Genomic DNA, 26,845 nt, shown 5'->3' with positions numbered 1-26,845 from the left:
ATTGCAATTGTATGCAGTGTTTTTATTCTCTGACAGTAAATATTAACAGGCATGTAAAAGAGAAGGAGACAGATTCCTTAAAAATGGCATGGGGAGGTTTAAATTATGCCACCTTGCATGTCCAGGGTAGTCACCCTGAGGTAACTCAGTCCACAGTGTTTCCAGCATTGCTTTCCCTTGGATGCCGTATGCTCCCTTCCAAGTCAGAAGGGTGGTTTAGACCATTTTGCACCATTGCAGTCACCTCTCCTTGGCACTAGGTAAACCTAAACTGATGCCAGAGAAAAGTCAGTGTAAAGCTGGGCTCTTGCCTTGAAGATCCTTGCTGTACAATGTAATTCGTATACACGTGAAACTCAGGATAAGAGGCTGGCAAATGTTGCCATGTAAGCGTTTCTTTTAATTCAGACAACATAGTGCCCTCTGTGGTTTATTTGATTGACTATTGCACTTCTCGTGTTTAGACACTTGGCTTTAGCCTAGTAGCTCACGCACACCTGAGACATGCTGTAATAATCCAGAAATGACACCTATGATGTCTATTTGCAAACAACTTCTGTATGAATTTCTGCTTCATAAAAGGTTTTTTCTCTAAAGACTTATTACAAACTCCCTCTTTATAATCTCTTGGTGTAATATACAAAATGTTTGTCTCTGTATAACTCCAGTATAAAGGAACACCACACATTATAAAATAATGTGTGATCTTGTTATACCTAGGGTTATATCTAGTTACCTTGTTATACCTAGTTATGCTCTAGGGTGTAATAGAAATACAATACTTCGTTTTATAAAGCTTGTGTGCATGTTTACAGTTTCTCTCTGTGGTCTTTACAGACATCTATAGTATGCTAACATGAATCTGCCATGATCAAATGTAAAAGGTTGCTATTAAATGGTATATAGGCATACTGGTCAGCTTTTTTAAGTAAATCAGCATTATGGACTAGTAAAAATTCAGGGAACTTGAACATATCTGCATTGCTGCTTCACCCAGAGAGAAATTATATGAAGCTTTTTGTTGGATATTGAAGTTCTAGCTTGAAGTCATGAATCAAAAGATAAAATGATGAAGGGAAATATAATCTCTTATGTGTGTCTTTGTGGGTACCATCATGGTTAGTAAAAGTACGCCACATGGCTCATTATATAGTAGCTAACTGAAAAAGTTCCAATACAATATGCTACTCCTGCCTCCTTCACAGCACCTCCCCCTCACACACTCCCTCCAAGAGTGTGCTACTTTAAAAAAATGTTTAATATGATAGTATGACTCTGTCGTAGGTTTTGAAAATTAATATGGGTGTTCTGGCAAAATTACAGGTCCTAAGTGAAATAGTAGAAATGTACTTTTCTGGTTAGAGGTTCATAGAGTTAATTCATTGTTTTCTCCTAGCTGGCAAGCATGGATACACATATTTATTCTTTGGATTAACTGATTTATTGCCTGGTTAATGTGTAGACAGTGCTCTTGCTTATTTTTATTTAGTACGAATGTGTTTATTTATTTAAAAAGCACTCATTAAAGACCCACAACACACTCTCAAAACTTGAAGGAATGGATTTTTGGCTCCTGCCTGCCTTGAATGAAATCCAGAACAAATGTTGTTTGATAATGGTTTACAGTTGCATTGGGCAGGTTGCTGTTCATGGTAAATAATTAATGCCTCTTGTGTTCTTGATTGCAGATTTTCAGAACCCTGCCTGATGCCACTTTCCATGAGCCAATCTCTATGTCAGTATCTCCTCCAAATGCTCCACCAAGGCAATCGAGAAGACAAGGGCAGCGTAATAAGCGGCCTGTGGCTGTATATAATCTCTGTCTTGAGCTCGATGACGGTAAGATGTTAATTATATTGTCTATCTTGGTGCAGATGGGTGTTGCTGTATATCTCATGTGAGTCTACAGTCATTTTCCATTACACGTTTCTGGGTTTTTTTTCTTTATCATTGGAGACATGGAGAGGCGTGGGGAGATGAAAGGGTATATGCTTGTACATATTTAAAACTGGGGAGTAATTGTCTAAAGTCCCATTCTCCTCCCTCCCCCTTCCTTTAAATAAAAAAAAAAAATGCTGCTCCCATTTCTTTGGGAAAATCTGTATGACCTCTACTGAAGATTACACAACCTAGGATAAATGGAGAGGGAACTAAAATTAAAGCAAATCTTTTACGAGAAGAGCTAATGCACTCTAATGTTAAATTCATCTGGATTAAAGGCTCAGGTCACCCAGTGAACTGAAGAATACTACTACTGTACTTGAATCTTTAATACCTTGATGTTCAGTGGCAGTAAATTTTTGCATACTGCTCTTTGCTGCCAAGAAGCAAGAAATCTTGCTGGACTTGCAGTATGCAGCAATATCATATAGTGCAGCATGGTATATATGGTATCCCGAGTGTCCTGGCGTTTCGCCCAAAATCTGGCCATTTCCTGTAAATCTTGTGGTTTGAGGCCATAAGTGGTTCTGAAAAGGCAAGTCAGTGCTCAGTTTGTATTGTAGCCTGCTCCACTCTACTTCCTTCCTCCCTCTTACTGTAGTTAGTTAATTATCCCTCCACGTGAAGAAGCATGCGATCAAGACATAAAGCCCAGTTAACATTAAAGTGAAAAAAATGAAGACTTGACGCTTATGGACTAGTATGAGACTTATCAATACGCTGTCATTAAATCAACTGCCTGAAGTGGTGAATTCGGTAGGGAAGAAGCAGAGATGCTTACTACAGCTGTAAATGCAAGTTCTATAAACAAACTCATCACAACTGTATTAGATAGCTGGCTCTGAGAAATGTCTGCAAGAAACTCAGCATGTCTGCAATACACATTTCAACTCATTGGTGAGATGGGGAAGCTCTGCTTCTTTCTTCTGTTAAGCAGTACATTTTTTTTCAAAAGACACATGAAACTAGATGCATATACTAAAAAAGGGTTAACAAATTACTAGGTGTGTGGTCCATGCTGACTAAAAAAAAAAAAAAAATGATGACAGACTAAAAAATATTGTAAACAGTTTCTCCAATTATAAATTAATCTTCAATTTAAAAAAATTCTAAACAACTTAACATGTTTGAAACTGCCATTGTCACCATTTTGAATGCAAGCTCTGGACTCTCCAATTCCCACCACACTGTGGCACCAGCTCACATTCAGGATCTGATCCCAATCCTGAAGTTGCTTCATTGGAAACAGGATTAGACCCTTAATAAGGTGAGTGAGGTAATATCTTTTATTGGACCAACTTCTGTTGGTGGAAGAGACAAGCTTTCAAGCTTCACAAAGCTCTTTCTCGGGTCTGGGGAAGAGTCTGAGCTAAATCCAAGGTGGGACAGATTGGCTAACTGGCAAGGTTAGGCAAACAGTCCATATTTCATCCTAATTTGGGTATTTTGAAACAAGAAAAAGGCTGAGATGTTAAAGCTTGCTCATTGCTTCATGTCATATGGTAATTCAGTGCTTGCTGTGATCCCTTTGAGGCCGGTGGGTTGTGCTGTGGTGATGATTTGATGGAGCATGATAACTTATTAATATGTCATCACAGTGGATGAGGATGGGTTCTGTGTTGTCATGACTCGGATGTCACAATGCTGTGATGTAGGGCTTTGTCTGTCAGATGATCCTCAAATGCATTTGTGGGACATTTTTCAAAGGCACAAAGGGTAATTAGGGTAACAGTTTCAGTGGGAGTTGGGTGTCTAATTTCCTTTTCTGTTTCTGAAAAATGCCCCCCTTTGCATATACGTGCATGTTGAAATCAATGGCATTCACTAAGGACTAGCACGTTGCTCCTAGCAATTGGCTGTTTGATAGGTGTCTACTCCGCCCTTTGCACATTAACGTTGACTTTTCTTTTTATTTGAATTTTAGCTGTTCAGTTTTATCAGGAACTTTTGTCAGTATACTAATTATTTGACATTGGATACAATACATACAGTAACACAGACTGTTTAGCCCAATTATGGCAACAGAGTTCCTGAATGACCATTTTGGTGGATTGGGAACATAATATGTATTACAGCCTGATTAATTATCTAGTCACTGGTTAGACCAAACCGTTCTAAATATGCTCTACAAGCTCTTAGTTACTTTATTCTGTGGGGAAGAGAGAGGGAGCAGAAATTGGGCTTTATTCCATATTTTCCTAGTTTCTTGGCTAACAAATACATGTTTTATAACGGCTCTTGGAAGATTTTATCCTGTGTGTGTTTTAACAGGAAATTAAACATTAAACCATTTCTCTCTTCCCTCCCCCTTTTCTAAATTCACAATGGCATGAGTTAAGCATAGGTCATTTGCTAATATTTTGTATTTTCTGGATTTGACCAATTTGTCATAATGTTGTTTAAAGCGAGGAAGTGGTATTTACATATTTATAGAAAAACATACCTTAAAATTGGTGTATTTATAGAGATTGTTTTTAACAAAATAATGCATTAAAACTCTGCACTCTCCAAAGTGTGTTGATGACAGAGTAAAACAGTCTCTGTGCTGGAAAATTTCTTGAGCATGTTTCGCTTAGAATTGTTATGCAAACCAGGAAATCATTTGGAAAGAGGAAACAAGCCTTTAACTATCAGGGAGTCAGCAGGCTGCAGAGTCTACTAACTGGATTGAAAGCACAATATCTGGTGCAGTATTTCTTTTTAAAAAGCCACTCTGAAGTCACAAGGATTCTTGAGTACACACAAAATGTTTGCAGCAACTATTGAGACATAGGACTATAACTGAAGTAAATATTGATGGATGTAATAGGTTGAAAAACACACACTATCTATTTGATTTAAATCTTTATTTTGTCTTCAAGTGATTAGCCACAGTGAGGTCTGATAGCACATGGATTTTCCTTACACATGGCAATTAGGTGATGTTAAACCTATTTGCAAACAATTCAGGTATTATATTTACCATCTTAAGAATCTTTGTTGCCAGCAAGACAAACGAAGTCACAACAGGATACTGTGGGGTTTTTTTGTTTGTTTGTTTTTGTTGTTGTTGTTGTTGTGGGTTTTTTTTTGTTTTCTCATGGTAAGGAAATTATGTGAATTCTATATACTGAATTGTTCCATCCTCTATATTTCAAGTAGAACAACACTTAACAGGGAACTGACAAGTATTTGAGATATGGCCAGATCCTCCAGTTCTCATTCCAGAGCACTGTAGCAATTTTGCCCCAAAATGATATTGTAATCAGTTCTAGAGTTTGACTGCCCTCTAACACTAGAAAATAGATTTTTTTCCCAAAATAGCATCTTTCATATATTATCCCACAGAATGTGATAGAGTGATATATTGGTTGTGTAGTGACTCTTGAGATTTGTGTGTCATACTAGCCGTTGCAAACTCAGCAATAGATGGGTAGCCTTGGAAATTAGAACCTATTCTGTTGAGGGAGACTACCCTTCTTTTTTGCAGAAAATGCCATGGGGTCCTCAGTTTTTACATGGACAGTTAACGGAGATTCTCAAACGAGAACTCTGTTTATATTTCATCCAACAGACAATAAAAATGTTCCTTCCCAAATTTATTTCTTTCTGCATTTTAGAGTCCACAGAAAAATGCTCTGAGAGGCAAAATGGGGAAAATGTATTGACCCAGTGCCCTCTCCAACAAATACAAATAAAAGCCTTGTCCAAAATTATTAAAAATGAAGGTAGGAAGTTATATGAAGTCTGAGAATTGTAATAATCATGGTGAAATTTAGGATTGGAGAAGCCAAAAGCTACAAGTGTGTGGAGTATGGAACGTGGCCCTGAGTTGTCTCCGTTTCTGGCTCTGCTGGTGGAAGTGTTTGTGTAACTGCCGGGTGCTGGCTTTTTCCTTGAAGTGTCCACTGCCACATCCAGAGTCTCTTTCCAGGCACATTTTTATTTCCCAAATATAGGAAAAAAAACCCAACAAAAACAGTTTCTCAGCTAACTCTGGGCTGCAACTCCCAGTTTTCCCCCTTTCCCTCTGTCCCTTTTGCTTCAGGGATCACCACAGTATTCTCTTGTGCTCTTTTACCTCCACACCGTTTCCCAGGGCTTTCTGTGTAAGAAAGAGGGAGCAGGAGAAGGAGTGAGTTCCCTAGGAGAGGAGATAGTGGGAACCTCCTGGGAAAACTGCCTCCTTTCCAAGGGAACTCGATTCTGCTTCTGCTCCCTTCTCCTTACTGACAGCCTGGATCCCTGTAGCCTGAGGTGCTACCCTGCACTCTTAATTGCCAAATTGGGAGCACCTATTTTAGCATTTAAATGGGCCAGCCACACTGGGACAATAACCTAGACCAGTGGTTCTCAAACTTCATTGCACCAGGACCCGCTTCTGATAACAAAAATTACTACACACACTCCCCCTCCCTGCGCTGGGCTTGAAGCCCTTGAGCTTTAGCTTCAGCCCCCACAGGTGAGGCCCAGGCTTCGACTTCAGCCCCAGGCCTCAACGAGTCTAACGACCCTATTAAAAAGGAGTCATGACCCACTTTGGGGTGCCGACCCACACTTTGAGAACCACTGACCTAGACTGTTGCTTTCCTTTCCATTCCCTGTACTGCATAGCATAAGATCCTCAAGCAGTTGCTTGCAGAGTTTTTACTAAAGGCTAACCAGACCTCCTGGGTATGAAGAAGTGCCTTTGAGGTAGCCAAGGGTGAAGGAAGAGACGGTGTTTGTATGCAGTCTGCTATGTAAAATTTAAGATGGTTTATATTTCACCTGTACTGCAAGAACCGTTCTGTGAATCTACAGTGTGTAGCCTGGCTTCATTTGCCCTGTGACTCTGAATAGGATGACTGATATATACAGTACAAGTCTTTTTGAGCTGCTTCTTTATCTTAGCTGACAGAGGACTTATTTAGGGAATTGTTTCCTCGGTAAATCAACTTCTCCCTGAAACATGTGAATTAATCAGTAATACATACTTGTTTACTGAGTGGTATGAAATGGTCTCAGCCCATGCTTTTGGTTATGGCCAGCATTGCACTTGCATGCCCAGCCATACCATACAGCTGTCTGAAATCAGTCTGACTTTACAACATCACACTGTTGTAATACATAGGTCTAGATTTTGTTTTAGGAATCTTCTTTTTGGAGAAGTATACATCTGCAGTATAGAATGTGCAAGTCATCTCAATACAAATATCCTCTAACACAGTTGCTCTCTGACTTTCAGTACGCAAAACAGAGCTTGTAGGAATATTCAAAAATAAAATGTTAGATAAAATTAAAATGGGCACTGAAAGCATAGGAAAGGGGACATGACTAAAGTGAAAATAATAAAAGAAGGGAATAAAAGAGGACCAATGAGCCTAGGATACAGGGGCAATCTTTCCTGGAGAAGTAGCATCATTAAATGTCAAATCTCCTGTGATATTCTTCTATCTCTGTAATGCTCCACCTTCTGCACACAGACGTGCAAGGGCACATAATACTGTAAGCAGGCCAATTTGGCACACTAAAAGCCATTTAATCCCAAGCATGGAAGCCACTGACATGTACCCTTGCTTCATGCCAGCTGTGCACTATCCAACCTCCATTCGAAAGATAATATTCCTTATTCAGGCATGCAAAGATGCTTGCAGAATAAACAGCTGAGGCAATAGGCCCAAATCCTATGAATGAGGAGTAACACTGGAGTGAATGGGGTAGCCTTTCTTTTAATGGGATGTTTTTGTGTTTCATTGCTGGTATTCAGGGTGGGTGAGAAAAGTCCAGAGACTGGGATTCTGGATATAGAGGTCTGATAGAACAGTTAGGGGGATCTTCCCCTGTTTTGCTCTTGCTCCCCTTTAGCTTTTGTCATTCAATCATCCAAATTTTGCTCCTGTTCTCCCGTTACCTTCTGCCCTTCTTTTTTCCTCTTCTTGTCCTTTCTTCCCAGACATCTTCTGGCCTCTCCTTTAGGCATTTCCTTACCCCTGACAGTGGAGTGCTGAGATATTCAGATGGGGTCCCCCAATGAAATTAAAAGACATCAGATTTAAAACAAACAAAAGGAAGTACTTCTTCACACAACACACGGTCAGCTTGCGGAACTCGTTGCCAGGGGATCTTGTGAGGGCCAAAAGTAGAACTGGGTTCAGTAAAGAATTAGATAAGTTAATGGAGGATAGGTCCATCAATGGCTTTTAGCCAAGATGGTCAGGGATGTAACCCCATGCTCTGGGTGTCCCTAAACCTCTGACTGCCAGGAGCTGGGACTGGATGACAGGGGATGGATCACTTGATGATTATCTGTTCTGTTCATTCCCTCTGAAGCACCTGGCATTGGCCATTGTTCGAAGATAAAATACCAGGCTAAAGGGACCATTGCTCTGACCCAGTATGGTCATTCTGTTCTCTACACTTTTTAGGTCAGACAAAATGGAAACAGAGCTGAAGGTCATCAGCATGTTGAAAACACTCCAACATAGACCTCCTTATTAACCCTTCCAGCAATCCCCTATATACACACTGAACAGGAGGGATGATAAGGGGAACTGTTGTGGGGCATGTATCAATTTTGTATCAATGTTAGTACTGATATAGCTTGTTTAATTACTGCTGGTGTTCGCACTTCCTTCTCAATGAAGGCAGGAAAGTATTTATTGGTTTTTGTTTGTTTTTTTTTGGTATAAAAAAGTGGATAATAAGGTGATAGGGTCTCAGTTTGTCAGTTGGAGAGCCTGTATGGAACGCATGATGTTGACAAGAAAGGCACTTTAAAAACCCCTTACCAGTGCATATGCCTTTGTCTCTCAGCTGTGCAGTATGACACTGTCCTGAAAAGAATGATAAACTTTGAACAAAATATCCCTGGGTTTAAAGATATTTGATGGCATGTGGGGAGCACTAATGCTTGCCTACATTGGAGATTTTTGCACTACTGTAGTCATGGCACCACCTTCTCACCAGCAACCATCCTTGCTTTCTCTTCCATATGTATTTGCCTCCTTTGGTGACCTATGGATCTTCTATAGGGGGTTCCCCACTCTAGGGTATAATCTCACCATAGTTTTTCATTGTGATTGATAGAGCCCTCTCTTTGTCACTGTAATTCACAAAGAGTAAAGAGAGGAAATCCACACTTTTGTATCTGATTTCAGTTCACACAGTTCCCCTTTGATTTGTCATATCTCAGAATGTAACTGAGTTCTAAACTGATGCCCCAGCTCTGGATCTGTGACTGTGCCTTGAACTGTTTGCCACAGCTGGATGACGAGATTAGATTCCTGAAGCATTTCATTTTTAATTATCTCAGTGAAAGGTTGACCCTACAACTCAGCATATCTGTGTGGTTTTTACTTAAGGAATTAGGCAATCTAAAAATTCTTCACCCTAAATTTTAAGAGGGAACCTGAAGAGGAACAGATATAAATGAAAGTAATTCCTTGATAGTCCAGAGGATAAAAGTATGGCTGGAAAAGCTGGCTTTTGAAAATTGACACAAACCCTTTGAAAAAGCTTTATGATGAGTGAGGAAGGAGAAGTACCCTGAGATTGTAATGGCTTGCAGATAGAAGACACATTTCCTTTCCCCCCATTTGGGCTACAGACCTTAAGCTGAACGAACCAATCTTCAGGCAGGTTCTGCCTCTTGCTGCTGCTTTTCTAGCATTCCTGAATCATTATGGGGTAGGGGAAAATAATCTTTCTAAAAAAAAAAACCCTACATTGGGCATAATATATACATGCATGTACTTATACACACAAACATTTTTTTTAAACAAATCAAAGCTGGTCTTTCTATAGGAAAAGAGTGAGATCAGTCATTGTAGCCATATGTTAAAAATTATTTTAGCATAAAGCAAAAATTGGCCTACATAATGTTCTTCAACCCTGACTTTTACTGCACGTATTTCGAAAAGAAGCATCATCCTGATGGATAAACAGGTCGTCTGCTGTCCCACATCTGATAGAAATCTGTATTGGTTGCAGTGTACAAGAGTCCTTTTTAACATTTTAATTAATGGAAAAACTAGTAACACTTTTTATGTAGTCTAACTACATACTAAGCAGTAGAAGTCTATGGGATTTGTTACACAGTAACAAAGATCTTTCCCATGTAATGACATGCAGTAATAGAGCTGTCTTTCACACTGTGTGTAGGAACAAGATCTTCAGACATTAGTATCTGAGGAACCCTGAAATTTTTTGGGAGGGGTGTTAATCTGAGGGTTGTTTGTTAAGGTTTGCTACCAAAATAAGCTAAATAAATGTCAGCCACTCTTTCTCTAAGAGTGTCCACGTGAGGGGGTTTGCACTTGTTTAACAAAGTCAATTTAGAAACAGATTTAGTGAAATAAATGCAAGTTTGGGGGTGTAGACTGGGTGTAAGTAGCAAACAGAGTTCTGTTTACCCATTTCAGTTGGAAAGAAGGTATTTATATCGAGACTAATTTCCTCAGAAGTAGATGTTCTTTCTTCAGATCTTAATATAAAAGATTACTCTTGATTTCTGCCATTTCAACATGATCAGTGGGGACAGTAGTGGTGGGAAGTCCACCCTTAATGGGAGAGGCATTGGCACAAGAGGCTCACAACCCCTATGCAGGTGGATCTGACTAGCTAGCACCACCCAAAAGTGGGTGTTTTGGTCTGGGAGAGTCATAGCCCAATCTAGAGATGGGCTGATTTAATATGCTCCCATAGAGCCTCCACTGTTGAGTCATCTGATGAGCCCTGACCATAATATAAAGCTGCATTCTTCTGATGGAATTCCTGAAGTCGGATGCCTGTGCAAACACAGCTACCCTTCCCAGAGGATGAATTCTTTCAGGGATTAATCTGCCATTGTTGGCACAAAGTGCAAATTGTAACAGCGGTGCTAATCAAATCCATTATGTGACAGTTGTGGTAGGGCTAACAGAAGTAGGTTGACTAGGTTTTTTTCTCCCTTTAGGAGCTTAAATATCTTGTCTCAGGATCTTTTGACTTCTGTTGTGATTATGTAAATGTGAATGTTCTGCTTCAGCAGTATAAGGTAATTTGTTTTGAGTTCTGTTGACATTGTAACCTAACTGGTCCTCTTTAGTTCATAATCTAATTCACATAAAAATTCCATTGACCTTTTGAAGTAGAGAGGTGGTGGTTCATGTCATAACATAATGCCTATTAGCTGCCACTGACTTAATAACATGATCCATACTTCATATCATGTGATTCCCTTTAACTTGTGTTTACATTATAAGACAACAGATCCTCTGTCATATTTTCATGCCATTTCACTCTACTGTTGTACATCTGTACATGTTGAAGCTCTAGTATCAAATGTAATTTCTCACTCTGCTGTGGATGTTTATTATGTGTACATTTTCTGTTTCTAATCTGTGAAGTTTCTATTTAAATTAAAACATTGAATGGTACCAATCACAAATTCATAGACAAATAAGACTACTTTCTACTTAGTTAGGTATCTGTGTTACTGAAGATAAATTGTTACTTATGGTGAATGAATATCTCAACTCTATTTGCTACTTACCTACGTTAGACTTCATTTATTACAACATGCAGAATGAAAAAACGGAATGGAGGTCTTTAACCTCCCAGTTTGGCATATCTGTACAGCCAACATGATACCTTCAAATCCATGAAAACATTTTGATTAGCTTATAATTATACCATACTCATCATTTTGGTATCTCAGTGGAATGTGTGAACCTTTCACATTATAAAAGTGAAAACTTCTGTAGCAACAATATATAAACTACTTTTGACTCATAGATGCTGTTAGTAAGGCTGATCTTAAAGATTACTTTAGATGGTGCAATCTGTAACTCTAGTTTACTTAAGTTAAAGTTTGCAGAAAAACTGGTTGATAGCTTGAGAGAGAAGGTGTGAGCTGTCTGATTTTCTTAGCTCATGTTACAAATGGATTTTTTTCTTATTTAAAATCCTTGGATTAAAACCAAAGACTGATTCTTGATGTTTGTCAAGATATTCCGGTTTCTTTCAGTTTTTGAAGCCAACAAAAAATACTCTTTGAACGGAACATGCATTCCAATCCCCGCAGCAACAACAAAATAAAATAAATAAAAAAATTTGGCTAGCCTAGCAGGAAAATGGCAGCTGAGTTCAGATTCTGATGTGGATAATATTATTACATTTTATATATTTAGAGTCTTCCATCCTTAAGAATCCCTGATTTTGGGGTGGGGGAGAAGAGAGAGAGTTGGGAAGGTGAAATAACATACAAACTTATTGAACACTGGTAATTGTCACACTTTTGTTACAGTTTTTGTTTAACTAAACCTTTTTTCTTTTCCTTTTTAACTGGGAGTAGAAGTAAGGAGAGGAAGAAAGGTAGGAGTATGGTAGTTAAAGAGTTAAGGGAGTAAAAAGATGAGAGAGAGGACAGGCTTTTATAAGTAGCATAGATTCATACATAAATTCCAATGCCAGAAAGGACCATCATGATCATCTAGTCTGACCACTTGTATAAAACAAGCCATAGAACTTCCCCAAAATAAGTCTCAGATTGTATCTTTTAGAAAAACATCCTGTCTTGATTTTGAAATTACCAGTGACGAAGAACCCATCACAACCCTTGGTAAATTGTTCCAATGGTTAATTACCCTGATTGTTAAAAAAATTATTCCTTGTTTCCAGTCTGAATTTGTCTAGCTTCAACTTTCAGCTTTGGACTGTTTGAAAAGCTCGTTATCAAATAGTTGTTATCCATATAGGTATTTATAAACTGTGATCAAGTCACCCTGTAACCTTCTCTTTGATGAGCTACATATATTGAACTTCTTGAGTCCATCACTATAAGGCATGTTTTCTTATCCTTTAATCATTAATCGTTTTTCTCTTATTTATCTCCATCCTTCTTGAATTGTGGACACCAGATTAGACACAGTATTCCAGTAGAACTTCCTCTAATGCAAATACAAAGATAAAATAACCTCTCTACCCCTGTTTATGCATCCAAATATAACATTAGCCATTTTGGCCACAGCATTGCAGTGGAAGCTCGTGTTCAGCTGATTATCCACTATGACCTACCAAATAGTTTTTAGAGTCATTGCTTCCCAGGATAGAGTCCACCATCTTGTAAATATGGCCTACATTCTTTGTTCCTTGAGGTATACGTTTACCTATGTTAAAATGCATATTGTTTACTTGCACCCAGCTTTACCAAGCAGTCCAGATAGTTCTGAATCAGTGACCTGTCCTCTCTGTTGTTTACCATTTCCCCAATTTTTGTGTCACCAGCAAACTTTATCAGTGTTGATTTTATGTTTTCTTCCAAGTCACTGATAAAAACTTTAAGTAGTGTAGGGCCAAGAACTCATCCTTGCGGGACTTCACTAGAAACACACCCACTCCATGATGATTCACAGATTACAATTACATTTTGAGACCTATCAGTTAACCAGTTTTTAATCCATTTAACATGTCATATTAATTTTATATTCTAGTTTTTAATCAAAATGTCATGTGGTATAAAGTCAAATGCCTTACAGATGTCTAAATATATTATATAAACACATTTATCAACCAAATTTATAATCTCATTTAAAAAAAAAAAGATATCCAGTTAGTTTGACAGGATCTATTACTATAACAGAGTTTTAAAAGAGGGTTTTAAAAGACAAGGAGGTAGTGCTTATATGGATTTTTCTAAGGGAGTTTCCCCATGTTTAAAGGTTGACATGAAAGAAAGTGCTTGATGGAGCAACTGAATGGTGGACAGTAAAGGCAGGGCATACTGGATCAAATATGAGAGTCAACATTGTGATAAATCACTAGATTTGCTAGTTAGGGTTGGGCTAAATTATAAAGGGCTGTAAGCACAATCTGAAGAGGTGAAGGGAAGCCCTCAGAGAGACTAGGGAATATAATGGTTAGAGCATGAGCCAAGAAGATCATCTTGATAGCAACAAATTTTAATGGACATGAGCAGATAGCAAGGTTTCTGTGGTCAAGGCCGTAAAGGAGGAAAAAGTTGAAGTAATCAGACTCAAAGTGATGAGGACGTGTAGGCTACGGGCCTGTTTCCTGCAGACCAGGAAGAACTAGTACCATGGCCAAAGTCTGGATCTGTTCCCAGGGCACAGTTTATTATTCGAAACTCATAAAGCAAAGCTATTCTTCTGACCAAAGCAGGCTGCAGGGGCCCAGAGGTCTTTCCTCTTGCATCTCTCCCCCCACTTCAGGGCCTGCCACACTTGTTTCATGCAACTCTCCTCTTCAACTAAGCTCTCTCAGAACAGACCCTTCCCAGCTGGGTTCAAACAGGGCTAGCTGTCTAGCTAGACCCAGATCTTCTGGCCCTTAAAAGGGCAGACCATGCTATAGTCTATATTCTCTTCAGGGCACAGTGCTTTTCTTTTTAGGGCAGTCATCTCAGCCTCAAGGATCTTCTCATCTTTCTCTGACATGTGCTGTCTTTGTGGGAGGGCTTCAGTGTAGAGCTTCCTTGAGACCTCCTCCAGCATCAAGCACTGTTGCTCACTGTTCTCTTCCTTCACCCTGATGAGGACCAATTCTTGTTCCCTCTGTGTGGCTTGTGCCCAAAACCTTGTCCCTTGAGGAGCATGTTTCCTCCAGCTCCTCCAAGCATTCTGCCACCTGAGTCAGTAGGCTGTTGGGTTGTGCAAAGATCTCCATTGTGTTCTCATTAGCCTTGCACACAACTTCCCCGGGTGTGCTGGTCTTTTGATCCAAATCCTCTCTCATATTCCTGGATCAGGATGGATCCCCTCTCTCCTGCTGTGTCATTTCAGGTACCTGGGACTTGCTCAGTTCTGTTAACAAAATATACACTTCTTTCACCTTTGACTCTCTGTCCTGGGGAATGTTGTGCTTCATTTGCAGGGCCCATGTTTTGCAGGGCCCTCACTTACTTCCCTGAGGTGCCAGGGCATCCCTTTAATACAGTCCTACTTTCCCACATCAAAAGCACACATCTTAGCCCTTCCTCCATAATGGTCCAATATGCTACACATGCTGCTCAGGGGATCCCGGCTTCCCTGTTTGGCTGAAATAGCACCCCACATAATTGCACTGCTCCATTAATGAGCACTTTTTTCTGACGTTGCCAGGTTTGATGCATTGGAAATATACTACTGAGATTTCCTGGCCGCCCCCAGGGCAACCCCCCATAGGTTGGAGGACTGATTGGGTGCCAGTAACCCTTCTAAATGCTGTCTATGGCCACCCAATATTCTCTCCACTTGAGAGTTTCCCACCACCTGCCTAGTGTTGGGGTAGCTTTTGAGATCTTTTCTACTCAGTTCCCCAAGAACTCAGTTTTACTTTGGTCTCATTATTCAGTTTCCTTTATGTGACATACAGCAATGCTACGCTGAGTTGATTAGACTCAAATGTATGGGAGTGGGTACAGGATATAACACACATCCAAAGTGCGGGCACTCCTGGTCTGGCACACATTTCTTCTTGCCTTCCTCAATCAGACACTCCTGGACTGACATATGCTGCTCAGGTCCCATGGCCTCCAAAAAGGCTTCCACTCTCTCCACTGCCTTGCCCATGGGAAGTGGGCAAAAACGCCTTACCCAGCTTTGGGTCCCACAGGCAGGACCTGCAAGTCTATAACTCTCTCTACTGAGGTAGTCTGTGGACATAACCAATGAGCAGTGAGATCCTGCAACCATTGGGCCACGGCACACATCCATGCTCCCTGTGGAAACTGTTTGACCTGGAACCAGCACCTGTATGTCTCCAGAGTCAGTCTCAGTCTGCCTAAAATAGCAGCTTTTACCTTGGTATATAAGCTGGACTGCTCCTCACACACTATTTGGTACCCTGCCTGGACCTCTCCCATTAGAAATGGTGCCACCCAGGCTCTCCAATCAACTCATTCCAGCAGGCAGCACTGGCCACTCACAAAAGTGCTGAGGAAGGCCTCAGCATTGTTTTCTAGCCCCAACTTTGCTAGGGCAAGGCCTGCCTGAGTCACCCTCTTCAGGTCCAGTAAGACTCCTTGGAGCCAAGTTCTTCAGTTGTTAGTGTTGGAGTTCCTGCCACTGCTGTTGAGTGGCAGGCTGACCTGCTATTTCTGTTGACATTGCAGGAGTTGGAGGGGGGAGTGCCTGCATCTGCTGCTGCTATTCTGCCAGTAGACTGACAATGTCCCCTTTCTTTTCTCTTTGTATTAAAAAAAGACAACCAATGGGGAGAAGGTGAATCCTGCTCTTTCCTGAAACTGCTTTAATTTCACCTCAGTTCCAGGGGCCTATCGCCTACCTGCATTCTCCAACACATGTAGGGCTGCTGGCCTGTCTTTCTTAGCCCCTTTTTCATCAGAGCTCAGTTTATTATTCAAACACGAAGCTCACAAAACAAAACTATTCCCCTGACCAAAGCAGTTTGCAGGGGCCCAGAGGCCTTTCCCTTTGCATCTCTCCCTGCTGTGCCAAGGCCTTCACAGAAGCCCACTTGCTTCCTGCAGCTCTCCTCTTAGGCTGAGCTCTCTCAGCTATTAATAGGAGTCACCTCACTTTCTCAGTGGGTCTGATAATCGAATAGGGCGGGCTGGCCCCACGCCCTCTGGCCCTTCATGGTGCCATTACAGCACAGAGCCAGAGTTTTAGTTGTGTCGACTGAAAGGGAAGGTTAGATCTTGTACTTGTGTGGGAAGAAGAGGCAAAATGTAGAAACAGCCTGGATGTATGGGTCTAGCAAGAAGTCCAGGAAAAAAATGATACCCAGTCTGTGAGCTTGTATGACTCAGAGGATGGTGGTGTTGCATACAGTTATAGAGAGATAGGGGTAGAGGGTGTAGGGCTGGGGAAAAGAAGGGGGATCAAGAACTCAGTTTTGGTCTTGCAGAGTTTAACTTAGTGGCTGGATGCTTGAGGGCAGTCTACACAGAATTGTCCTAGAAACTGGCTGAGATGTTGGAATGAATAGAGGGAGATGTGTGAGTTATCAGCATAAAGATGATAGTCAAAGTTAGGCTTGCAGATGAGAGCACCCAGAGATAGGGCGAAAGAAGTGGGGTGGGGATGAAGACTTTGAGGAACACCCATGGAAAGGTCAAGACAACAGTCTACTCAATGATACACTGAAGGAAGCGATCAGGAAGATAGCTGACTTAAGGAACAGCATCAATGAACTTCAAAAGTAACCATGTTTTGCCTGTTTTCCTGTAGAGAAGCTCCCTATAACAAAGAGGCTTTGAGGGAGGGGGTAGAAAAAGAAATGGGGGGAAAACACAACAGAAAAAAACATTAACAATAGTAGGAGTCAATTCATTTGCTGAATTAAAAAAAAAAAAAAAAACCAACCCAATGTGCCAGTAAAGTTCTTGACACAGTAGATAAACTGGGCATAGCAATGCTTTCAAGGTTGCTCTACCCTCTGAATCTTTCAGAATTTTATTGGCTTTTCAAAGCAATATATAACCAATGGGGGGAAAAGTCTAAATAGATAGCTATCAATATAAATTAGAAGTTCTGAAATGTAGAAAATTGATAATGGAAGCTAAAAACTTCAGGAGAAACGCCGTGGCTGGAAGTGCTAAGAACAATAAGGAGTTTTGAAGTATGTTAGGAGCAAAATAAATCCTAGCAAATAGCTCATTACTAGATGGATATGGTAAAATTGTTAATGATGCAGAAAAGGCAGAAGTGTTCAATAAATATTTTTGTATTTGGAAAGAAGCAGGATGATGTAGTCACATCACTTGAGAATAAAAAAGATCTTTCCAGTTCATTAGTAACTAAGGAGGCTGTTAAACAACATCAACTAAGGATAAACATCTTAAAATCAGTGGTCCCAAATTAACTTGCACTCAGGAGGTATAAAAGAGTTGTCTTAGGAAATCTTTGGCCCACTGTTGTTAATTCTTAATAAATTTTGGAATACTGGGGAAATTCCAGAAGATTGGAAGAGTGCTAATGTTATATCAGTATTTAAAAAGGATAAGCAGCATGACCCAGGTAAATACAGGCTGGTTAGCATGACATCAATCCCCAGCAAATGAATGGAAATCTTGGTATGGAGTTTGTGACAGATATGACTATATCCTGCCATATCCTGGACAAACTATTGAATTAAGTTAAAGTATTTTAGGAAGTCATATTAAAAATGCAAATGTGTATGTATTATTGTGGGATGGTTCTTTTAAGGGGGAGACAGGATTAATGTAAACACTTGGAAGTGTTATGTGCTTCAAAGGAGTCTTTTTAAAAAAAAAAAAAAAAAACGAAACCCAATAATAAGACAAGATTGAACTTTAGTTGAGTGGGGTTCTTATGAAATACTGGGGAATAGGGGACTACAATTTACTCACCTCTAGAGCCATTGTTTTGGAGTTGTGCCTTGAAGAGAAACCCATTGTCTGACTGATTACCTATTCAAAAGCCAAAACAAGGACTCAGTAACTCATGGGGTAGCTAGTTCTGAGCGACAGCTGTTACCAACCTCAAGAAAAACCCATGTGGGGTGTGAAGGACTAATTACGAACCAGAGCCATTGCTGGTGTTAGGAGGCTATCTCTGGTAAGCTTATTAGCATGTATGTAAGTTCTGTAATACTTCTACCTCAATAAAAGTGCTTGCTAAGAAAGAACTGGATGGTAACTTATAATTGTTGGCAATTACAGTGTCTGCTGTCTCTGAGAAGAAAAATAAAGCAGGTCGTCTTAGGCAGCCTGTCTTTAGGCCACAATATACGCAGGGAGCAGTCTGGAAATCCCAGTCCAGAGGGGGAGTGGTGATGACTGAGGAGCCTGGAGTCTAGAGTGGGTGCCCTTGCTAGACCATTGAGGAGTAATAAGGTGCAGTTTCTCTGAACTGTGACAGGAGTCACTTGATAAAGAAAGAAAGTGTAAGATTATAATTAATGCCTGTCAACATGCTTTTATGGAAAATAGATTTTGTCAACCCTAATATCATTCTTTGATGAGATTACACGCTTGTTTTTTAAAGGTAACTGTGTAGATGTAATATACTTAGACTTCTGTAAGGCATTTGATTTAGTACCTCATTGATTAAAAATTGGCACTACATGGTATCAGTAAAAACTCATGTTAAATGGATTAAGAACTAGCTAAGTGACAGATCTCAAAAAGTAATTGTCAATAGGGAATCATTGAATGGGGGTGCTTTTAGTGGGGTTTTGCAGAGTTCAGTACTCACCCCAATGCTGTTGAACATTTTCATCAATGATCTGCAAAGCAATATAAAGTCACTGCTTGGTAACACTTGTGGATGGCACAAAGATTGACAGAATGGTAGATAAGGATGAGAAGAGGACATTTTGCAACTGGGCCACTCAAATTAAAATGCATTTTAATGCAGCTAAATGCAAAGTTATAGGAATAAGGAAGCAGACAGTACCTACAGAATGGGGGACTGTATCCTGGACAGCAGTGACTCTGAAAAACTGACAAGGATTTAGAGGTCAGAATGGACAAGCAACTCAACATGAGCTCCCAAAGCAAGCTGTGGCAAAAAGGGCTAATGGGATCCTTGGATTTATAAACAGGGGAGTAGGGAGGTGATTCTACCTCTTTATTATGGCATTGGTGAGACTGATACTGGAATGCTGTGTACAGTTCTGGTGTCCACGTTTTAAGAAGGATTCATAGATCAGTCATTGGTTCCTGCTATTCCTTTTTCCTCTAATCAAGTCACCTCTGACTCTTCTTTTTGAGACACTAAACAAAATGAGTTAGGCATTTTATCCAGCCTTCAGATAATTTTTGCCCTCTCTCCAGTTTCTCAACATCCTTTTTACAATGTGAACACCAGAATTGGACATCAAAATGGGCCCCAAAAGGGAGTGATGGGCAGAATAACCTGTTCTCTCATTATTTTATTCACCAATTAAGGTCAATTTCTAACACATCAATTTTGGTCCGTTAATTTTGAGTCCCACACTTCTCTCTTGTTTTCTGGGCATGATCTTAACACAGTCCTTGAAGTGTCTCAGTGGGCCTTTTTGTTAACACTAATTCAGTCTTTCTGTCTCCCTTTTGCACCTTTTCTCATCAATATTTATTGTTTTAGGTTATCATGATATTTTGTGGATTTTTATCTAGTTTCCCAAACTTAGACTCTCAACTGAGGTAGGCTTAAAAGGCCCCAACTTCACTACAGCTCTCTTCTGGCTTTAAACTCTATGAATCTATTAAAGTTAATTTAGAATTTGGGAGAAACAAGTTAGATCCCAAAACTGTTACTGATACTATCTATGTGTAGCAAAAAATCTTTTATGTCACTAGAAGGCAACAATTCATTCATTATAGGAAGCAGACTCCCTGGCAGACTAGTGCTGGTTTGGAATTCCTGACTCTTTCATTTGTTCACCTCCAGAAGAGCTGTGTCTGATCTTCTGATATCCTTTTTATAAATAGGAAAATACCCTATTTGTATCACTCATTTTAATTTTTACAATGCACTATGTTGTTTTAAACTGATGCAGGCACATCCATATCAATATCTAGGAAAGAAATTGTGACAAATTGTAAATCTACAGGTGAAATCAGACCCCCTTGAAATCAGTGGGAGTTTTGTCATTGACTGTAGTGGAGCCAGGATTTCACCGTGTGTGTGAAGGACTTTATACTGTGCCTGCCAGCTGGAAATACTGCCACGCTCTACATACAAACTAAAATAAAAAAACAACCCTGAATATTTGTGCACTCATAGAAGTGCTTTATGTTCTTGACCTGTCTTGGTGCTTTTATATAGATTATATTCCCATTTGATGGTTTGTGATTGTGAATGTTTAGCAAATCACAGAAGCAGATGAAGCCTCTGAAAGGATGTGATTGTTGACTAAGGATCTCAGTTACATCAATGTAACTGGTTCTGAAAAGCAAGACTTTAAGGGGATATGTGCTTTACGATTTAGTCTATTTAGTTTTAAAGAATTAAATGACTTTATGAAATAAGATTGCAGTATTACTGTCTAATCTCTAGAATATGTTTCTGATTTTGACACACATACTCGTAAATGAGACATCATGAATTAGTTTTTACCTGACACTTGTACAGTTCTCATGTCATGCCATGCAAATTTGAACCGCAACATCTAAAAATTATCAACTCAAAGCATCATTGCACAGAAGTAAAGTAATGCAGCTGCTGTATGAGTGAACAGGATTAGGTTAGAATATGAATGACTCATTCTGAGGTTAGCAATCTCCTCCTCAGAGTTTTATACTTTGCTACTACAGGCTAATTTAGATCCTTAAATTAACAGCTACTTCGGGGAGAAATTTTCAGATGATCACTTTTATCACTTGCGTGTCTTTAGTTGTATGTCATTTTAATCTCTAGGGAAGTTGTTCTTTCAAAAAAAGGGGGGATGGTGAAGAGATGGCTGGGAAAGCAGCAGTTTACTGCCTTGCTGAATTTCTGCTTTTTCAGCAGAAGGAATTGACTTGGATAAAGTAGTTATGAGGTTGAGGACAATGGCTTTTATCCTCTGAAGGCTGTTCCTAGTTGACAATATTTAAAGAAGAAAAAAAGGAAAATGAAAGCAAATGAATGCAATACTAGAACACTCAACTCAGATTAGATTATATTAAACTCAGCCATTCTCTGTGGGGATTAATTATATCAATTAGCGAATTAGAACATATGTTTATAAGGGTTTTTTCATGTACAGTACTGTGTACAGAACATACAGCATACTAATGCTACAATTTAGAGACCATTGATCAGATAATTATAGAGACATGGCACGGTAGGATTTGGGGTTCATTTTTCATAGCTTTTTCCTGAAGGGGTTGAACTTGATGATGAGGTTGAGGGGTCATCACTATATAATATTCTTAATATGGTATTAATCACCACTGCTGAGGGGTGTGTTGACGTGTGTTAGTGGGAGTAGAATGGAAATGAGAGAATAATTAAGGTGAATGGAGGGAATCCTCTGATGGTTGTCTTGAATATTTATTATACTAACGCATATTTATGATATGGTAGTATCCAAAAGCCCCTTTCAGGATTCGGGCCTTGTTTTACTGGGTGTTTTAATATTTGTAATATTTCTTACTTTATACATCCCTCCAGACATTTCTAACTGTACATTTAAAAATGAAAAGCTGTTTTCTCTAAATAGATAGATCTAAGCAGAACGACACAATATGGGATGTGTTTTTTGTCTGGGGGATCTCATTCACAGTAGTTTACAGTGGTGCAGCATACCTGTAATTTTCTTTGTCATCATTTGCAATTTAATAGATGCGCTGTTTCTTAAAGGGTCTCTAGTGGCACAGAAACTAAGGTGCCAGCTAAATAAATCATCTCTGAATATGATGTTCTAGGAACAGCCTGTAAAACAATCAGCTGATCAGAAAACAATGGGGTCAATTACAGATTAGCAGCAGCAATACCCTAAAATGTCCTAAGGATATCATGTGGTTCACAACTGTCTGCTTTTTATAGGTTTGTTGCTTATTTGTGACCTCTGTAAATTCCACAGTCTTGCATTTGATAGGATTATGATTTCTGCTTAATCTTGTGAAAGATCATTTCCCGGAGTGTTTGTGTTAGATTATTTGTTTTAAGACTATTTTATTTAACAAAGATAGGGGACCCAAAGAATCCCAGTCTGAACAGGAAATCTGTCATAAATAACCACTTGGAGGAATGCCAGAATTGGGTTGCTTAGTGGAGGTAACCTTCTAATAAAAGTGGAGCAAAACTGTGTTCCATACTTTTGGTAATACTTTAGGGTGATACTAGTAATGTATATTTTGGGGAGATATTTGTAAAACAAAGTTGTCTCTTGTAGAGGTTTCATTGTAATATACCCTGTTGTACTTTGGCTAATTAAGTAATTTACTGTGCACTAGATTTTTTTTGTGATATCTTCCTGACTTGTGGTATCCTTGTACTTTCCTCTTCTAGTTGACAATCACAGCCCTCCCAGGGAGGACACTCCTACTGGCAGCATGGATTCTCTTTCTTCTCAATCTCCTACACCTGCAGTCTCCAGTAGCCCCCCTGAGCCAGAAAAAAATGACCTTATTCTGGACAGTGGAGACCTAGCGGACTGGGCAGCAAATCAGTAAGTAACATTATTTCAGTTGGTTCTGAAAGAGGAGACTGTGCACTGACATGAACATGCATAAAAATGTATTCCCTCTCCCCCCTAGTTTGGATGCAACTGAGTAATTTTTTAAAGGGAATATACTTGCTTTCCATTGCTATAACTATGGAGAGCAAAGGAGTAAATCAATACAAAATTGATCTGTTGTATGTCTCAAATGGTTCTCAAAATACAGTTCTGCATCAAATAGTTACAGCTGCTAAATTATATTTTAGATTTTTTCCTGTGGAAAGTCAAGGTGTTTTACTATTAGAAGTTTCATGATTTACAATATTTTATTTAGGCACTGTATTTGTGAACTATTCTGTGCATAATACATTACCATTGTTTTATTTCAAGTTGGTTTTAAACTACTGGGTTCCCCCATATATTTAGCCTGAAGAAGTGTCTACACACAAAAGTAGCTCTGGGTGGTAGTATGTTACCATCAAGATGTAGGAACCTATTCTGTCCTTGGATACATACATACAGCACCTATTAAAGTTAATAGGAGCTGAACATTGTTATTCAAGGGCAGACTTAGATCTATATAATACATTAACATATAAAAATGCCTGTATTTTCAATTAATTTGAAATTTGTCACTTTTGAATAGGCTTTGTAGCATTTAGTGAGCTTGATTCTAGTTCAGCAAAAAGTGACATTGCAAGTTTTAGTACACCTTGGTTCAATTCACAACACAACCATGCCTGAAACATAAGGAGTCTGACATTTTTATCATAAATCAAACTCTGAGTGAATACCCTTGTTTACTATTCATGCAAAATTTAAAATGTCATGAAAAAAATCTCCAACCTTGAAAGGCAAAAAGGTGAATGAAGTAAGTTTGGGGAAGAGATTTTGCTTTTTTTGTTACGTATATTTTCCTTAATGACATTCTGAGTGGCTTGGCCTGCTCATATGATATATATACTATATACATCCCTGGTTATTAATTGTAATAACATTTTTCCCAAAAGGGGTGAAAGAACAAAAGTCTTTAAAGTGTTCATGTAATTACAGCTAGGTCTATTTGCTCTGATTTATATGTGTGTGCTGTGGGCAATGTTGCCTCTGGATTGGGCATATATATATATATTTTGCCCCTGTGCATTTTCCTAACAGTGCATCGCTGCATCTTTCTACTTTTTTTCTCTGAGGATATGGTAGTTTTTGCTCAATGGGAAGTACTGCTGTTACTTCATGTTTGCTGAGAATCAAAAAGTCACTTTATATTCCTTGTTTATTAGTCAAAACTGTTTGCCTCTCCCACTCACTTGGCTTGAGAAGTTTGAGGTGCCTAGTTATGTGGAAGATCTGGGCCTTGACATAGTGGTTTCAAAACAACACATTCTCTCAATCACATTCTACGTGATAAAGGTTCTCTCTCCCTGCCCTCCCTCCCTCCCCCCGCTTTCCTGTAGACCCAGAGATGTTTAGTCAAAATGCTTAGTCCAAATTTTTCTGACCGGATCTAGTATTGACACACTAGCACTACATTAGAAGCTCTACGTGTTGCTTTCCTGCAATGCTTTTCATCTTTGTTTGTGCTTCCAGAAAGCTGATTCCTCAACCACCGTGCAAAGTTTAAGATAAATGAGGTAGGAGTCAGTCTGAAATCTTCCTCCTCAAACTGCAAACCATCAGCAGAGCTATTGGTCAGCTGCTACTGCAGTCTAAGGCCTGTAGCAGAGTCCACTTTCCACACAGGGAAATGAGGAGTGTGGGAGAAGGAAGAGGCTGTGGAAAATATACCTGGAAGACTTTTTCAGTCCCTGTGCACTGTGGAATAGTGTACTCTGCACAGAACTCTCTGTCTGCATGTGTTGGGGGAAGGCTGTGGGCTGGAGAAAGGGCAATGGAATGGCTGGTGGATTTGTCACTTCATTGATCTGCTAGCCACAACCTCCCCAGGAGAGATTTTGCAAGGAAAGTGGACTCTGCTACAGGCCTTAGACTGCAGTCACAGCTGAGGAAGAGCTCTGCTGATGATTTGCAGTTTGAGGAGGAAGATTTCAGACTGACTCCTACCTCATTTATCTTAAACTTTGCACAGTGGTTGAGGAATCAGCTTTCTGCAAGCACAGACAAAGATGAAAAGTATTGCAGGAAAGCAATGTGTAGAGCTTCTAATGCAGTGCTAGTGTGTCAATACTAGATCTGATCAGAAAAATTTGGACTAAACACTTATTGTTAGAATTGGCCAATTCATCTAATTTAAAACATTCCATGGCACCATGTTGATTTTGATGAAATTCTGCTGGACACCAGGCCGGTTTCTGATAGAACCCTGGTTGTCAGGAAGATTTAAATCTATCTGGCTTCCTGCCAGCTTGCCCGCCCGGCTCTTCAGCAGCCTCAAGCGGTCTTTCTAATGTCCCTGGCTCTGGGCCAACCTATCAAGTAGACTGTCCCAGAGCCAGCACTCCCATTAGAGTGCTGGGTAGAAAAGAGTAATTCTGTTTTGTGGAGGATTTCAAAATTTTGGGGTTTTGTTCTGAATCAGAATGAAACCAAATTTCTAAATCCCAAAATCCTCCATACAATGGAAGTGCTGTTCTCCACCCAGCTCTTGCAAATACCACTCTGAGCCGAGGGCAGATGAAATGCAGGAGAATCTGGTTTCTCAAGTTTCTGCTGATGTTTATAACTTGGCGGTGGTACCTGTTGGAGATGAATCACTGTGGAGCTATTAGTTATCTGTACAGTGTGTGAGGAGTTGGGTGACTTCATTGCTGCAGAAGAATCGTTGGCTTTGTTTCCTAGGAAGGTATTGCATCGTAGTTCAAGATATTTCAGATGTTCCAAAGTCAGTTATTATCAATAAAGCAGTTTTCTTTAAACAGGTTATCCTCAGTTACATGTGATAGAGTAGTCCATGGCAAGGAGACCTTTTTGTGATTCTTCCCCACCCCCCCCGAACACACAGAGAAATGTTGATGTCTCTTGGGAAATAGCTGTTGTCACCACAGTATTTTCCAGTAGCCTTTTTTGTAACACTCATTCCCCTCCCTTCCTTGTCTCACCTTTAAAAACAAAACCATGAATCTCTTCTAAATTAATTGCAGCATAGGAATTACTATAACAGAATATATGCTATATGCCTGGAAGCTGATGCTTCATATGCCTGTCTAATAATTCTAAGCTTACTAAGGTTTTTGTTTTTCCTCAAGCATGTCAGTGTGGTTCCCAGTGTAGGTGCCCATGTGCCTGAGATAAGATTGTTTTGAATAGCCATGTCTATCAGGGCCGCACATGCACAATGTGCCTCCTTGGGCTCCTGTGTAAGAGCATAAAGGGTGGAGTGTCTGTGACCCTCCCTTAGCTACCTCTACCACCTGGGGCAGTGAGACAGAACCCAACGAGTGTCTGACCGACTCTTCTCTCCAGAGGCCATAAAATGGTGGTTCTTCCAACCAGCATTGTGAAGAAATCTTATCTTAACACTCTTAGCTGAAGGATGTTCCTAAAAATCCCTGGAGTGAAGGGAAGGGCCCGGAAGGAGGACACAAGAAATCATTTCTGCAAGGATAGAGGCCCTCAGCAATCAGGTGGAGCAAGGGATCTGGTACTGGTACCTGTTGCAGAGCTGAGCAGGAACCTGGAATATGCTGTAGAGACATCCATGTCATCTCTGGAAGAATTCCTGGTTCCAAAGAGACGACTGACTCTGGCTCCATACTATCACTCAGTGCAGACCTTCAAAGACCTCCTCCTCACTGTTGCTGTCATATTCCTTCTTGCTAGCATCAGGCAGAGATCTCTTTCCCCTGCCATTGTAGAATGACCCCAAAGAGGGTACTGTGAAGCCCCCTTTCAGAGCACTGACCAAAATCTCATGGGAATGTCACTGGGCTGGACAGTCTCAATGAGGCCA

At 39.9% G+C, this 26,845-nt stretch overlaps 1 protein-coding gene across 2 annotated transcripts in view; it reads left to right on the top strand.

The window, feature by feature from the left end:
* The window catches only part of ARHGAP10 (Rho GTPase activating protein 10), a 209,350-nt gene that overhangs the window by 152,799 nt on the left and 29,706 nt on the right, over positions 1-26,845 (top strand). For both annotated transcript variants that reach the window (XM_067551928.1, XM_067551931.1), the window contains 2 exons: positions 1,689-1,839; positions 22,788-22,947. In XM_067551928.1, coding sequence (XP_067408029.1) covers positions 1,689-1,839; positions 22,788-22,947 — 311 coding nt within the window. The remainder of the gene's footprint in view (positions 1-1,688; positions 1,840-22,787; positions 22,948-26,845) is intronic.

This window comes from Emydura macquarii, unplaced genomic scaffold (genome assembly GCF_026122565.2).
Source record: "Emydura macquarii macquarii isolate MOO-44397 ecotype Brisbane River unplaced genomic scaffold, CSIRO-AGI_Emac_v2 contig_1363, whole genome shotgun sequence".
NCBI lineage: Eukaryota > Metazoa > Chordata > Testudines > Chelidae > Emydura > Emydura macquarii.
This window is presented reverse-complemented; position numbering and strand designations above follow the sequence as displayed.